A 15,130-nucleotide genomic window follows, 5' to 3' on the forward strand; every position below is an offset into this window, starting at 1 on the left:
TGAACTTAGTATGATTCCAATTTCTTCTGTTTTAGATGTCCCGGATGCTTGTTCCTCTACATGTCAAGGTCCCACTCTGTCATACGACCTGATCTGCTAGTCCAGCCGCCTGGTGACGACTGGCTGGGAGCAGTGATTTCAGCTTTACCTTTTCTACTTATTGCACTACTTTATACTAGCCATTGTGAACTGCCTTCTGGTTGTCAGAGGGCAAGGTGTTCTGGTTTAGAGCTAAAACTCAGTTATTTGGGATTTTACCTGCTGGGATGGGTGGGAAGATTGGGGGAGGAAAAATGTATGTTAATACTGTTTGGTTCATGCAGTTATGTTCAAATCAATGTGTGCAGTGCGCCTCACTTCAATTGTAGCAGTCTTTTTCAGGATTCTCAGATATTATATTATTCTGTTATTGCCATTCTCTATATATATTATGTATGTCAAATAATTATTTATGTGTATTAGGATGGAATGTGAGAGGTCTCTCAGATACGATTAAGCGTCAGTCGGCACTGGATTTCTTGCGGAAGCAGGGTCCTGCAGTGTACTGTCAAGAAACCCATCTTATTATTTAAACTCTGCATTTGCTTAATAGGAAGTGGCTCCCTCATGCATTTCATTCTACACATACTTCTTATTCCAGAGAGGTGTCCCTTCTTATTCATGCAAAGGTCCCATTTATACTTATAAAAGTGATAAAAGATGTAGATGGTAGATTTGTCATTGTTCATGCCTTGGAATGTATTATAGCTGTGGTATATCTCCCTCCCCCCTCCTCTCCTTCTAACCTGAAACCTCTAATAGAATATCTTCATGACAAAATGTATTCATCATATTCATGATATGCATCATATTCCTATGATGTGGATAGGAGATTTCAATATGTTATTAGATCCTTTTTTGGATAGATTTCAGTCGGGGTCTCAGGCGAGTCAATCCTCTCCCTTGGCGAGGCCGTTAATGAAATTGGGGCTATGCGAAATTTGGAGAAGCAAAAATCCTTTAACTAAAGCGTATTCTTGTTTTTGTAAAACGTATATGACATTTTCCAGGATTGATTTAGCGATTTGTATTTTCCGCTGCTTGGCCTAGTCACTCAAGCTAATTATTTACCTAGATCTCTCTCTGACCACGCCCCCTTAAAGTGGTACTTCAGGCTGCGGTAAGCGTGGGTCGTTATCAACAACCCTGGAAGCTTAACCCTCATTGGCTTTCTTTAACTACCACTCATTCAATGATTATAGATGAATTAAGTCATTTTTCTTTCACAATAGAGACCCTGAAGCTTTAATTTGGGTGTGGGAACCTTTAAAAGCTGCCCTAAGAGGTATTTTTTTTAAGGAAATCAATAAAATCAGATCTAACTCCAGGGGTCATGAAAAAAATGTTATTTGATACAGTCAGTGACTCCGAGGCTCAATTCCTCATTTCTCCAACCCAAAAAAATAAAAGTGGCTGGATAGAAGCACAAGATAAGTTAAACGACTACTTACGGACCAAAGCAAAACATAAGAGATTTTTTATGAAACAAGCCTTTTTGAACAGGGTGATCAGACTGGTCACTTGTTATCTGTAATTACAGAAGCACAAGACCCTCCGGCATTTATAGCTGCATTAAATACAGCCTCTCAGACTATCTGTACAGATACCCCTGGTATTCTAAGGGAACTGGAGAGATATTATAGCACTTTATATTCTTCAAAGATTACTTACTCTCAGGATGAACTAAAAGATTACATCGGATCTATCCCATTACTATTGTTAAATGATGAAGACAAGGCTCTGTTGGATGCCCCTATTATGCTGGAGGAAATAGAGATTGCAGTAGCTTCCTTTCCTAACTGCAAGGCCCCTGGCAGTGATGGTATACCCATAGAGGTCTATAAACGATATTCAGAACTTCTGTTACCTGAACTACTGGAAATTTTTCACCATATATTTCAAAAAGAAACACTTCCCCCTTCTATGACGGAAGCCATAATTGTTCTCTTACTTAAACCAGGTAAGGATCCCTTACAACCAGACTCTTATCGGCCTATTTCTCTGCTTACGACAGATGTGAAGATACTGTCAAAGGTCTTGGCAAATCATCTCTCTAAAGTAATAACAAACATAATAAAAGCTGACCAATCAGGTTTTATACCTGCAAAATCTACGGCTATAAATATTCGAAGAGCATATTTGAACATGCAACTTCCTGCTGACAATTCGGGTGATGGGTGTATTCTGTCTTTGGATATTGCCAAGGCCTTTGACAGTGTAGAGTGGAAATACTTATATACAGTACTTGAGGCTATGAATTTTGGGCCTAACTTTTTGAAGTGGGTACAGATTTTGTATAAGTCCCCTAAGGCATCTTTGAGAGTAAATAATGCAAGGTCAGATAGGTTTGTGTTGGGCAGAGGAATCAGGCAGGGCTGTCCTCTTTCGCCATTACTGTTTGCTATTGCTATAGAGCCTTTGGCTGAAGTAATTAGAAATGCTTCTGTCATAAAAGGGTTTCAAATTTGGTAACCTTGATGAAAAGGTGGTGTTATATGCAGATGACACACTTTTCTCCAGGATTCCAGCTCCTCTCTTGTTGGGGTCATGAATGTCCTTTCTCAGGCCTTTTGGTGAATTGGAATAAGTCTTGCCTGCTTCCTCTGGATATGATTGCCCCTGTCCTCCCTGATAGATGTGCAGATATTCAGGTAGTTACTGTACATCTTTGGGATTGTGCCATCTCCCAATTTAAGTTATTTTGAAGCTTTAAATGTTACTCCTCTATTGTCTAGGATTAGACAAAAGTTAAAGACTTGGGCAAAACTACCATTATCTCCAGTTGCTAGAATAAACTTAAGATGGTCACCATGCCACAATTGCTGTATATTCTACATAATTCTCCTGTTTGGCTGCATCTTAAACTATTTAAAACTATAGATAAAATATTCAGAGATTTTATTTGGGGTAATGGGAGAGTTAAAATTAAACTTTAGTATCTGCAATATCCCAAGGACGAGGGGTGGTTTAGCAGTTCCTAATGCTTGGGTCTACTACTTGGCCTCCCAGGCTCAGCACATTGTAGGCTGGATGCATGAAGATTTGGTGGATTCATCCAGATTGCTGCTTAATAGAGTCTTGGGATTTGATTCCATTTACACCGCGCTTGAGGCGAATGTTGTGAAATTGGGAAAGGTTTGGGGTCATGCAGAGTATCACTGGCTGTACAAATTATTCTCCATTATATAATAACATAATAACATGAAATTACCAGAGTTGAGAGAGCTGACTTTCCTAAAGGTGTGGGCCAGGAAGGGGTTTGACTCGCTATCTCAAATTCTTAAGCAGGGGCAAATGTGTCATATGGATACTATTTTCACAAGACTGGGTGCTGCTAAGACTCCATTAATGTGTTATCAATACTCTCAATTGGTTCATGCTATAAATCGTCAGAAAGCTGATGTGGATCTAAGTTTATCTCCTTCTCCTATATTCAATATGATTAGTCAAACTACGTCTAGAAGTGGATTTATCTCTTATAGTTATGCCTTCTTATTAGCATTTTTTTCTTTAAAGAGAACCAGAGATGAAGCACCCTCATGTATTTTATTACATTTATCAGTGGGAACATGACAGTATTTCAAGCCCAAGCCTTCCCCCTCCTGGCTTAGATTTCCTGCTTTGCATACTGAGAGCTGTGATGACTGGGAGGGGCTGCTCTGCTGAGAGAGAAGCTCTGTGGCTGCAATATGATCCCTGTGTGCTCTGTGTGCACTAGATACTGATAATAACGGCAGTTTCATTCCTATGAGAGACACTTCCTACAGGCAGTACATCATACCAAAATGAAAGCACACAGCAGCCTTGCTCATATAGCCTAGATAGCAGCCTAGTCTCATATAGCCTAGACAGCACATCCAGAACAACTCATATAACCCGGAAGGAGAAGGGATATGAGCTGGCGGCCATATTTGATTTTTCCTGGAGCAATAATGGATAAAAAACACTAAAAAAGGCACACCAAAGCGGCAAAATTATCAGGTAGAGCATTTATTCTTTACAAGCTATCAACTGATATGTTTATTTTGTGTGAAACGTTCATCTCTGGTTCCCTTTAAAAATATCCATTGAAATGTTTAGAAGGGTGGCAACGAAATTTGAGTGATATGACTGGGGAGGAATGGGAGGATATACTTCAGACCGTACCTTTAATCTGTACCAATGCTACACGAAAATTATCCCAACTTTCTATAATTCATACAGGGAGTGCAGAATTATTAGGCAAATTGTATTTTTGAGGAATTTTATTATTGAACAACAACCATGTTCTCAATGAACCCAAAAACTCATTAATATCAAAGCTGAATATTTTTGAAAGTAGTTTTTAGTTTGTTTTTAGTATTAACTATTTTAGGGGGATATCTGTGTGTGCAGGTGACTATTACTGTGCATAATTATTAGGCAACTTAACAAAAAACAAATATATACCCATTTCAATTATTTATTTTTACCAGTGAACCCAATATAATATCTCAACATTCACAAATATACATTTCTGACATTCAAAAACAAATCAGTGACCAATATAGTCACCTTTCTTTGCAAGGACACTCAAAAGCCTGCCATCCATGGATTCTGTCAGTGTTTTGATCTGTTCACCATCAACATTGCGTTCAGCAGCAACCACGGCCTCCCAGACACTGTTCAGAGAGGTGTACTGTTTTCCCTCCTTGTAAATCTCACATTTTATGATGGACCACAGGTTCTCAATGGGGTTCAGATCAGGTGAACAAGGAGGCCATGTCATTAGTTTTTCTTCTTTTATACCCTTTCTTGCCAGCCACGCTGTGGAGTACTTGGACGCGTGTGATGGAGCATTGTCTTGCATGAAAATCATGTTTTTCTTGAAGGATGCAGACTTCTTCCTGTACCACTGCTTGAAGAAGGTGTCTTCCAGAAACTGGCAGTAGGACTGGGAGTTGAGCTCGACTTCATCCTCAACCCGAAAAGGCCCCTCAAGCTCATCTTTGATGATACCAGCCCAAACCAGTACTCCACCTCCACCTTGCTGGCGTCTGAGTCGGACTGGAGCTCTCTGCCCTTTATCAATCCAGCCACGGGCCAATCCATCTGGCCCATCAAGACTCACTCTCATTTCATCAGTCCATAAAACCTTAGAAAAATCAGTCTTGAGATATTTCTTGGCCCAGTCTTGCAGTTTCAGCTTGTGTGCCTTATTCAGTGGTGGTCGTCTTTCAGCCTTTCTTACCTTGGCCATGTCTCTGAGTATTGCACACCTTGTGCTTTTGAGCACTCCAGTGATGTTGCAGCTCTGAAATATGAGCCTTTCAAGTCCTTCTTTTGACCCATTTTGCCAAAGGAAAGGAAGTTGCTTAATAATTATGCACACCTGATATAGGGTGTTGATGTCATTAGACCACACCCCTTCTCATTACAGAGATGCACATCACCTAATATGCTTAATTGGTAGTAAGCTTTCGAGCCTATACAGCTTGGAGTAAGACAACATGCATAAAGAGGATGATGTGGTTAAAATACTCATTTGCCTAATAATTCTGCACTCCCTGCAGGAGCTGCTTAACTCCCAAAAAATTACACAGTATGGGCTTGAGGGAAGATCCCTAATGTGCTAGATGCATTAGAGACCATGGGGACCTTCTGCACATGTTATGGAAATGTCCAAAATTGCATAGGTACTGGGGGAGGTATTTGACACTTTAGACACTGTCACTTGCTCTGCCATTTCGAGAACAACTAAAACCTGTGTTTTTGGTTTATTATCTGGTCTGAATAAGGCAGAACATATGCAATTAATGGTACAAAGGGCGTTGTTCCAAGCTAGAAAAGTAATACTTTCGATGTGGAAACAACCACTCCCTCCCAAGGTTAGTGATTGATTATTAAATATGAATAATTATCTGAAAATGGAAAAATTAATATATGCTCACAGAAGTGCCCCTCAAAAATTTGAGAAAATATGGGCTCCATGGTTAGCTACCCCTGGTCTTGCTGATTATGATCTTGTAAAAGATAGAATATTTGGAAATTTAAATTCAATCTGAGCTCTATATATTATGTGATGATCATTATATTATTGTTAACAATACCTCTCATCTTCCACAGTGATAATTGATGCTGAAGCTATATACTTTGCTGGACTTAATAATTGATGTCAGACTGTTTTACAGACTGTTGGAAAAGTTAGGAGGCGCACTGCTACACTGCATATTCTGTCATATGTTCCTTTTCTTTGTTAAATAAACACTGATTTAAAAAAAAAAATGAGACCCCCACTTTGGGACCACTTTTTTAGCCCCAAAATCTCTGCTTATACACGAGTATATACGGAAAATCAGTGAAAGCTGTTTGCACCATGTGAGGGAGACGAAGGAAGATCAATATGAACAGGTTACTTATGACAAATTTAGAGATGCTTCCATGAGGTAAGAAATCTGAGAGGGAGTCAGATCTGTCAGTAATCAGCAAATGCAGCAAACAGTAAATTTACCCAAACTGGGTGAATGGAAGAAGACTCAATACGTTTTTAAAAGATGGCTACTGTAAGAGAATAAGTTGGCTGCTAATATTGACCAGTGTTGCTCGAATGTACCCAAATTCGATTCGAGTACATTCGAATTCAGGTCCGGGTCAAATTCGGATTCGGTCGTGATCGGCAATTGAATTCGGGTAATAGTCGTGATCACGAATTCGGATGGCCTTCAAGCCAAATTTTTTTTAAAGGGAAATCACAATTAAATAGGTGTAATGTAAAAATGTCTTGTTTATTCTTCGTCAATGTCTTCACCTTCTTCGTTTTCTTCTCTCCATCTTTTTCTTCACCATTTTCTTTTTCTATTTTACTATCTTCTTTCTCGTCATCATTCATCACCATCATCTTCTTCTTCACTGGCACCTGGTTCTTCTTCTTCTTCTGGTTCATCTTCACAAGTTTTTTCATCTTCTTCACCTGGTTCTTTTTCCTCTTCTTCATCATCATCATCTGGTTCTTCTTTTTCATCATCATCTGGTTCTTCTTCTTCAATCATCTGGTTCTTCTTTTTCTTCACCTGGTTCTTCAGCTTCTTCACCTGGTTCTTCATCTTCTTCTTTCTTCTTCTTCTTCAACTGGTTATTATTATTATTCTTCACCACCATCTTTTTTTTTTTCTTTTGTGTTCATATTCTTCCTCTTGTACCGAACAATGTTTTTTCCCTTACAGAACTCTACTGTTGTAAAATTTTTTCTTCAACCACATAGCTAAATTTGTGGCGTAAATAGCTATTGGCGCATGGCATCAGCGCAGAATTCTGTGGACCCTGGCGGTGGGAACACAGACAGCAGGAGGTTAAATACAGCAGCAGCAGGAGGAGGAGGAGGAGTGACGTGTGGCAGCAGGCAATGTAACGTGGCCACGGTACCTAGCGTTGGTACAACGGCTGTAAATAAACACCAACAGTAGGAGGTACCGGACAGCAGTCATGCAGCCCACATTGCGCCCAATGTACAACTGGGACAGCACAGTTTTAAACCAAGACACCTGAGAATTTTTTCTTTGTACAACCAAATGTAGCTATTGTAGTGGCGTAATAGCTAGTGGCACATGGCAGCAGCGCATAATTCTGTGGACCCTGGCAGTGGGAACACAGACAGCAGGAAGTTAAATACAGCAGCAGGAGGAGGAGAAGGAGTGACGTTTAGCAGCAGGCAATGTAACAGGGCCATGGTACCTAGCGTTGGTACCACGGCTGTAAATAAACACCAACAGCAGGAGGTTCCGGACAGCAGTCGTGCAGCCCACATTGTGCCCAATGCACAACTGGGACACCACAGTTTTCAACCCAGACAACTCAGAATTTTTTTTTCACAACCAAATGTAGCTATTGTAGTGGCGTAATAGCTAGTGGCGCATGGCAGCAGCGCATAATTCTGTGGACCCTGGCGGCGGGTACACAGACAGCAGGAGGTTAAATACAGCAGCAGCAGGAGGAGGAGTGACGATTGGCAGCAGGCAATGTGACGGGCCATGGTACCCAGCAGTGGTACCACAGCACCTAAAGGAAAACCAGGCCAAAGTAACAGGGGACTGAAGGTTGATGTCAGTTGTCACAATAATTTCCAGGTACCTCATGTCCTCCTGTTGCCGACAACAGGGGCCTGGAACGTGCCTTCAATCCAGACCTGGTTGACCTCCAGGAATGTCAGTTTCCATGGACTCTGTGGACAGACGAGAGCGCTACTCGGTGAACACGCCACCGGCTGCACTGAAGCACCTCTCGGACAGCACGCTGGAAGGGGGCAAGACAGGACTTTCAAGGCGTACTGCGCCAGCTCACTCCAGATCTGCAACTGCTCGAACCAGTACTCCAAGGGGTCCACAGGCTCCTCGCTGCTGGTGTCAAGCCCGCTGAAGGACCCCATGTAGTCAGCCACCATCCGGGTCATGCGCTGGCTGTGATTTTGAGGGGAGGATGCTGCTGCACACACCTCCTCTCTCGGCTGCTCTACCGTCATGTAGAGCGCCTTAGTCAATGACAGCAGGTCTCCTGGGCACCTGACGCTGCTGCTGGCCGCAGGCACCGGCTGCTGTGCTGGGTGGACAGGGACAGAGGGGGTGGAAGGCTGGGGGAAGGCTTCCTCCAGTCGCCGAATAAGGATCTGCTGCAACTCCCTTGTTCGCTGCTCACGGTCTCCAGCAGGCAGGAACTAGCCCACCTTCCCCTTCAGCTGTGGGTCCAGGAACATGCTGATGCAGGCTTCCTCCCGAGCTTGCATCTGCTTGACCCTGGGGTCTGAGCGCAGGCAACGCAGCATGTGCACTGCCATGGGGAACATGGTCCGTCCAGCAGAGACATCAGGGTCAGCGCCCACAATGCTGTCCTCCTCTGGCCCCTGAGCCTCTTCCTCCTCTCTCTACCCTCGCACCACTGCAGCTGCGCTACGCTGTTCCCCCTCAGCAGCAACATCCATGTCCTCCAACTCCTCCTCCTCCAACATCTCAAAATCCTGTGCAGAGGTGGACTGCGCAGGCGGCTGCTGCTGTTCCAGCTGGATCAGGGCCTCCTCTCCCACATCCACTAGATCACAAAGTGCCCTGTCCAGCAGACAAACAAAGGTCACCCATTGGCAGAGGGATGCCCACTCCTTGCTCACCAGGTTGGTTCCCTACAGGAAGGGAGCCAACACCAAGCAGACCTGCTGCATCTGCCCCCACTGTGCGTTGGAGAGGAGCTGGAGTTTGGGGGTGCCGGCGAGAGCGCCATCAACGATGTGGCGGTTGACAGCCCTCCTCTAATCAACCAGCCACTCCAACATTGCCAGGGTGGAGTTCCAGCGAGTTAGCACATCGATGATTAGCCGGTGTCGTGGCAGGCCCTTGCGCTGCTGCATGTCAGCCAGGTTTGCTGTGGCAGCTGCTGAGCGGCGGAAAGTGCGCACAATTTTCCTTGCCGCTTCCAAAAAATTGTCCATCCCCTGGTAGGTGCGCAGGAACTTCTGCACCACCAGGTTCAAGACGTGGGCCAAGCAGGGGACGTGGGTCAAGTGATCCCTGTTGACGGCAGACAGCAGGTTGGCTGCATTGTCGGACACCACCAATCCAACTTTGAGGCCTCTGGGGGTCAGCCACATCATCTCCTGGTCTCCTGCTCCCTCAGGTAGCGGAGCACGTTGGCTACTGTCAGCTGGGTCTTCCCAAGGCTGACCATCTCCAGCAGCGCTTGGCAGTGGGGGGGCCTTCACGCTGCTGCTGAGGCGGGTTCGCTTGGCGGTGGGAGATGTTGCTTCTCCCCTGACCCCGCGTGGTGGCACCACATAGTGGGCGACTGGTGCTGCTGATGCTGATGCGCCCGAGGATGGACCTGCTGCTTCCTCACTGGCGCATTCCACTAGGCTAATCCAGTGGGCCGTGAAGGACAGGTAGCGGTCTGTCCCAAAACGGCTGCTCCATGAATCCATGGTGACGTGTGGCAGGAGCTGGGAGCACATGGCCCGGGCAAACAACCCATTCAGCACCCAGATGTGCCTGTTGGTGGGAGGCAGCACCTTGGTCACACCAGGAAATGACTCGCTGAGAAGGGTCAGGCGACTGTGGAGGGAGCAGATGACAAGGCTGTCAGGAACCGGCCGCGGCACGCCTGTGTATACGGTTCCCGACTGCGGGTTTGACCAGATCAAGTGGGAAGCAGCCTTATTCGAGCTACAAACAAGGCTGTGACCCCTCAAAAGCTTCTTACTGCCACCACTAGCAGTTTGCTAGACACGTCCACTCGGCTGTCGAGTGCTCAGCACGCAATCCGCGTTTTCGTATTCGGGTCAGCTTTGCGCTTTAGGCCGAATACGGGAACGCCACGCACACACACGCACAGTTGCAATCTTACACTGTAGTGAAGCAAAACCACTAACAGTTGTTCCGAACGATACTGTCAGCCACTCTGCTGTCGAGCTACTCGCACTGGCGTTTTCGTACGTTGGGTCAGCTGCGCGCTTTAGGCCAACGTATGACAAACGCCCCCACACACAATGCAATTACAATCTCATACGGTAGGGTTGCTCAAACGTACAATTATGCATGGATTTATACACAGTTGCACTTCAGTCTCTTCTAGGCTATGAGTGTTAGTTTAGTACAGCAGAAGTCAACTTATTTAAATAACAATTTAATATTCCGGAAAAAAACATAGAACAATGCAGAACTTAATATATACAAAAGATGTACAAAAACAAAGTAAAAAAGTTGCAAGATTAAAGTTACAAAAATACACACAAGGATATTTGCGTAAAAATAAACGGGGGAAAAAGAGAACGTTACCAGCTTAGGTTAGAACGTTGTTTGACGGGAGGACGCCGTTTGTTCGACTAGGAGTTGAGATCATCCCTAGCTATGCGCTACCTCCAGGAGAAGATACCTGTGACTGTTCTGGACCAACCTAAATAGTCTGAAGTGTCCCCTGAGGCATTTAATGTCCAGCCCCCAGGAACTAATGCAATTTCCCCGTTTGTGACATCACCGAACGCTTGTCCTAGTCTTTCTCTAATTCCCACAGGCAAAAATTGTATCTTGAGAACAACAAGTATCCTGTTTACACTTACAGATTTCAAAGCAATTCCACTTCCAGCCCACTATTCAGACTAAGAGGTAGCCCACCTGTGTGGGCTTCAACCTGGTCGGGTAATTGCCTAAGTAAGTGTTTCCTTGCTAGTGGCTAGGTAGACAGTTCCTAATTACTGTCCAGGTTCCTTTGCCTTATTGAAGGTGACTGGTGTATTCAATGAAGACAATGGCAGTTCCCTTGATCTCTGCCCTGAATGCAAATTTAATCTACATACAGACATTATCCAGGTGACACCTTCCAAAAGCCAGACTGGCTGACATACCTACACCTCTGACAAAATATACAGCAGATAGAAAAATGAAAGAAATATGTTTCTGTTATCCTTACATCATCAGCCTCATAACTAGCTGCTATATTCCTGACAAAGGCCACTGAGGACTGGCTTCCCGGGAGGGGGGGGGGAGCAGTGGGTTGCTGTGCTCCTGCTGCTGATGCTGGATGAGCAGGAGGGTGGGATGCTGTTGCTGCTGAAGTCTGCGCGGTGGCTGTCTGGCACTGACCACTGCCTGCGCCACTGTCCTTCAGCTTCAGAAACTCACTGTAGTCCTGAAAGTGTTTGGTCTCCAAGTGGGTCTGCAGGCACGAGGTACCCATCTTGTTGAGATCGCGACCTCTGCTCAGGCGGGCACCGCAACTGTGGCAAATGGCTTGGGTCTTGTCTTCGCACACAGTGAAGTAATGCCACACTGCGGATTTGCCCTTCAAGTTTGAGAGCTGAGGAGCTTTTTTGCCTTTGGAGGGCTTTTTTTGGGGGGGAGGAGCTTTGGTGCGGGTGGTGATGGTAGCGGCTGAAGCAGCAGGCTGTGGCTCCTGCCTTCCACGCCCTGTGCTGGCCGCCATGCTGCTGCCGCGCCTCTGTGCCAGAGACGCCTCCTACTCCAATGATAAGCTGCCTTCAACCAACTGTGCTGGTGGTGGCACATAGGGACGATCCAGCACCTCATCATCATCATCTCCAAACATCTCCTATGAGCCCGCCTCAACCAACTCCTCTGCCCCAACATCCCCTACATCAGGCCCCTCCTCCTCCTCATCAAATTGTGGTTGTTGTGCGCCAACAACAAATTCCTCCACTTCATACTCCTCCTCCTCTTTGCATGCCCCCATCATCTACTCCTCAAACTGCTCCACAACATCCCTCAAAACGCTCGTGGTCCCTGGGGTGAAGAGCGAGCTCAGTGAGGGCAGGCTGGTCACTGGGGTCGACGCTACCTCAATCGGTGGTGGAGGCCTGCTGCGGACCGGAGTGCTGGTGGTGGTGGCACTGGTCTTGCTGGCACTGGAAGTCTGGCTGGAAACGGTGGCTTGCTGCTCTGCCATCATTTCCACCACAGCCTATGCCTGACTCTCTGCAATGGGCCAGGGGCAACGACCCGGGGCAAAGATGGGGGCAAAGATGGGCACAACACGCTGCTGTTGCGCCTCTGCTCCCTCCTCCACAACTCTGGCTGGCGGCAGACCAGTCACAGACCTGCTGCTGCTGGCAGTGGCTGTCGCAATGGCGCTGCCTCTCCTGGTGGTGCCTTGCCCTCTACCTCTGCCAGTCACTGTGCAATAATACAAATACAATAAGAAAAACAATATATATATATATATATATATATATATATATATATATATATATATATATATATATATATATATATATATATATAGCGGGAAAGGATGTAAACTTTAATAAAGAGTCTGGGTTGGTGGTGAGTGACAAAAAAAATGAACGTTTTTTTTTTTTTTTAAATAGTAGTAGTACTAACCGACAGTAGTATAGTCTACACTCAGCAGTTGATAACTAACTCGTGTGACAGACGGTGACAATCAAAGTCTGTCACACACGGACGCAATCAATAGGGTCAGGCAGAGATGTGACAGGTAGTCACAGATCACAACAGATGCTGCCCTCTGCAAAGTAACTAACACAGTACTCAAGCTAATAAATGCCCAGATCAACAGTAGAAATTAAGTAAACTAGTACACAACTAACTATAATCCCTAACCTATCTAAGCTAGTAGTAGGCTAAGGCAACCTAGGCTAGCAGGACTAGCCTGCATACAGACCTAACACTAGTCTAGCACAGTATACAGTATGTACACTGACTGAACTATAACAATCAAATCACTATCTAACTATAAATCAATATAATCAATGTGTTAAGAATGTGTTCAGGAGGTAAAACGCTCTGTTTTCACAGTTGAAAAGCACTTGCTAGACATGCAGCAGCACTGGAGATGCTCTCAGTATCGCTTAGTCACAAGCAAGGATGGGCTCCGCAACATGTCCGACGCCTTATATAGAGCGGAGGGCCAGGTTGCTCTCCTCTGATTGGTTGCTAGGGCCTCGGCTGGGGGCCTTCTGATTGGCCCGATGACGTCATCCCCTGGATACCGAAGCCGAATTCGTGATCATGCCCGAATTGGAGAGCGCCTATTCGGGTACATTCGAATTCGGCAGCAGCATAGCTCTTCGAATTCGGATTCGACTTTGGCAACCATGAAAATCTACCCGTGATCACGGGTAAATTCAAATTCACGATGCCTGGCGAGCACCACTGATACTGACCACTTAAAAGCATTAGCTGTTTCATTCCTGACATCAGCAAGTGTATTACCAGAAAGACAGAGCACATTATCAGCATGCTTCATCTTAGCCATTAATAGTACTGAAGGCACAGGATTAGTATAAACTCCTTAGTTATATCATTTTTTTTAAACAATTACTCTCACTTACCCTTGCATTAGACCTCCTAAAGCCCCACTGTAAATAGCTGAGCAAAACCAAGACACTCATGAAGATGAAGTTGCTGGAAATGCCAATCACTGCAGACATAATTGGGAAATGATATAAGAGGTACCTGAAACAAAAAATATTTAAATGTCACACATGTAAAACAGATAAAAAAAAGGACAGCACAAACAAATGGCATTTAAAGAGACTCTGAAGTCTCCCTCAAATGAGGTTTTTAGTTTAAAAACCTCATTACCATTATTGTCCGACCTAAAACGCAGCATTCCGCGGCTGAAAACCCCCTCGATCACCCCAAACTCACGGGGGTACACACAGGCAACTTCCGCATAGAGGCAGTGCGGCTCTGCCTCTATGTGCGTCAATCAGCACCGGATCGCCGCCTCTCCCCCACCCCTCTCAGTCTTCCTTCACTGAGAGGGGCGGGGGAGAGGCGGAGATACGAGCTGATTGATGCGCATAGAGGCGGCAGCAAAATCCACGACCAAGAAAGTCGTGGATTTTGCTGCCCTGTACCCCCGTGAGTTTGGGGTGATCGAGGGGGTTTTCAGCCGTGGGGATGTGGCGTTTTAGGTCGGACAATAATGGTAATGAGGTTTTTAAGATAAAAACCTCATTTTAGGGAGACTTCAGAGTACACTAAATTAAATACACTGCAAGCTAAACACACAGAGAAAAAAAAAAAAAAGAATGGTGTTGCTGTCTCTGACAAATACAACCCTGCTAAAAGAGAAGAGGATTACTAATTTTATATTATTATTATTTAGTATGTATATAGTGCTGACATCTTCCAAAGCACTTTACATAATATATATTCTTGCCGCTAACTGTCCCTCAGAGGGGCTCACAATCTAATCACTACTATAGACAGTTTTATCCCAAGAGGTGGCGCTCAAGGTGCATAGGTAGATTTTTACATATATTCAGTACACAGGAAATAATAGCAATGCAACACAATGAGTCCTTATAAGTTGAACAAAAGTCCCCAATCACTTCCTGATAATTCCAGTTCAAAGATTGATTAGACCATTTCCAGCAGGATCAGTATCAAGGGCATTGACCACCACCAGCACCCTTTTGTGTGCCACTCACCAGATTCACTGACCACCAGGTCAGTATAAGCCTTGGGACAGTTCCCAGGTCGTCCCCCACCTCTCCGACCAGACTAGTATTCCACTTTACTCCCAGAGGGTTCTTCAATGCCAATCACCTCAAAGAAAGCTCCACATAGTGTGATACCGTATAAAATGTAGGTTTATTTAAAAAACATATGCACTC

The 15,130-nt window shown here is 45.0% G+C and overlaps 1 protein-coding gene across 1 annotated transcript in view; it reads right to left on the reverse strand.

Annotated features, from left to right (window-relative positions):
- Positions 1–15,130, reverse strand: part of BSCL2 (BSCL2 lipid droplet biogenesis associated, seipin) — a 354,626-nt gene that overhangs the window by 174,711 nt on the left and 164,785 nt on the right. The window contains exon 6 of the mRNA XM_068260670.1: positions 13,838–13,961. Within this exon, the coding sequence (XP_068116771.1) occupies positions 13,838–13,961 (124 nt within the window). The remainder of the gene's footprint in view (positions 1–13,837; positions 13,962–15,130) is intronic.

The sequence above is a fragment of the Hyperolius riggenbachi genome, chromosome 11 (genome assembly GCF_040937935.1).
Source record: "Hyperolius riggenbachi isolate aHypRig1 chromosome 11, aHypRig1.pri, whole genome shotgun sequence".
In the NCBI taxonomy this organism is placed as follows: domain Eukaryota; kingdom Metazoa; phylum Chordata; class Amphibia; order Anura; family Hyperoliidae; genus Hyperolius; species Hyperolius riggenbachi.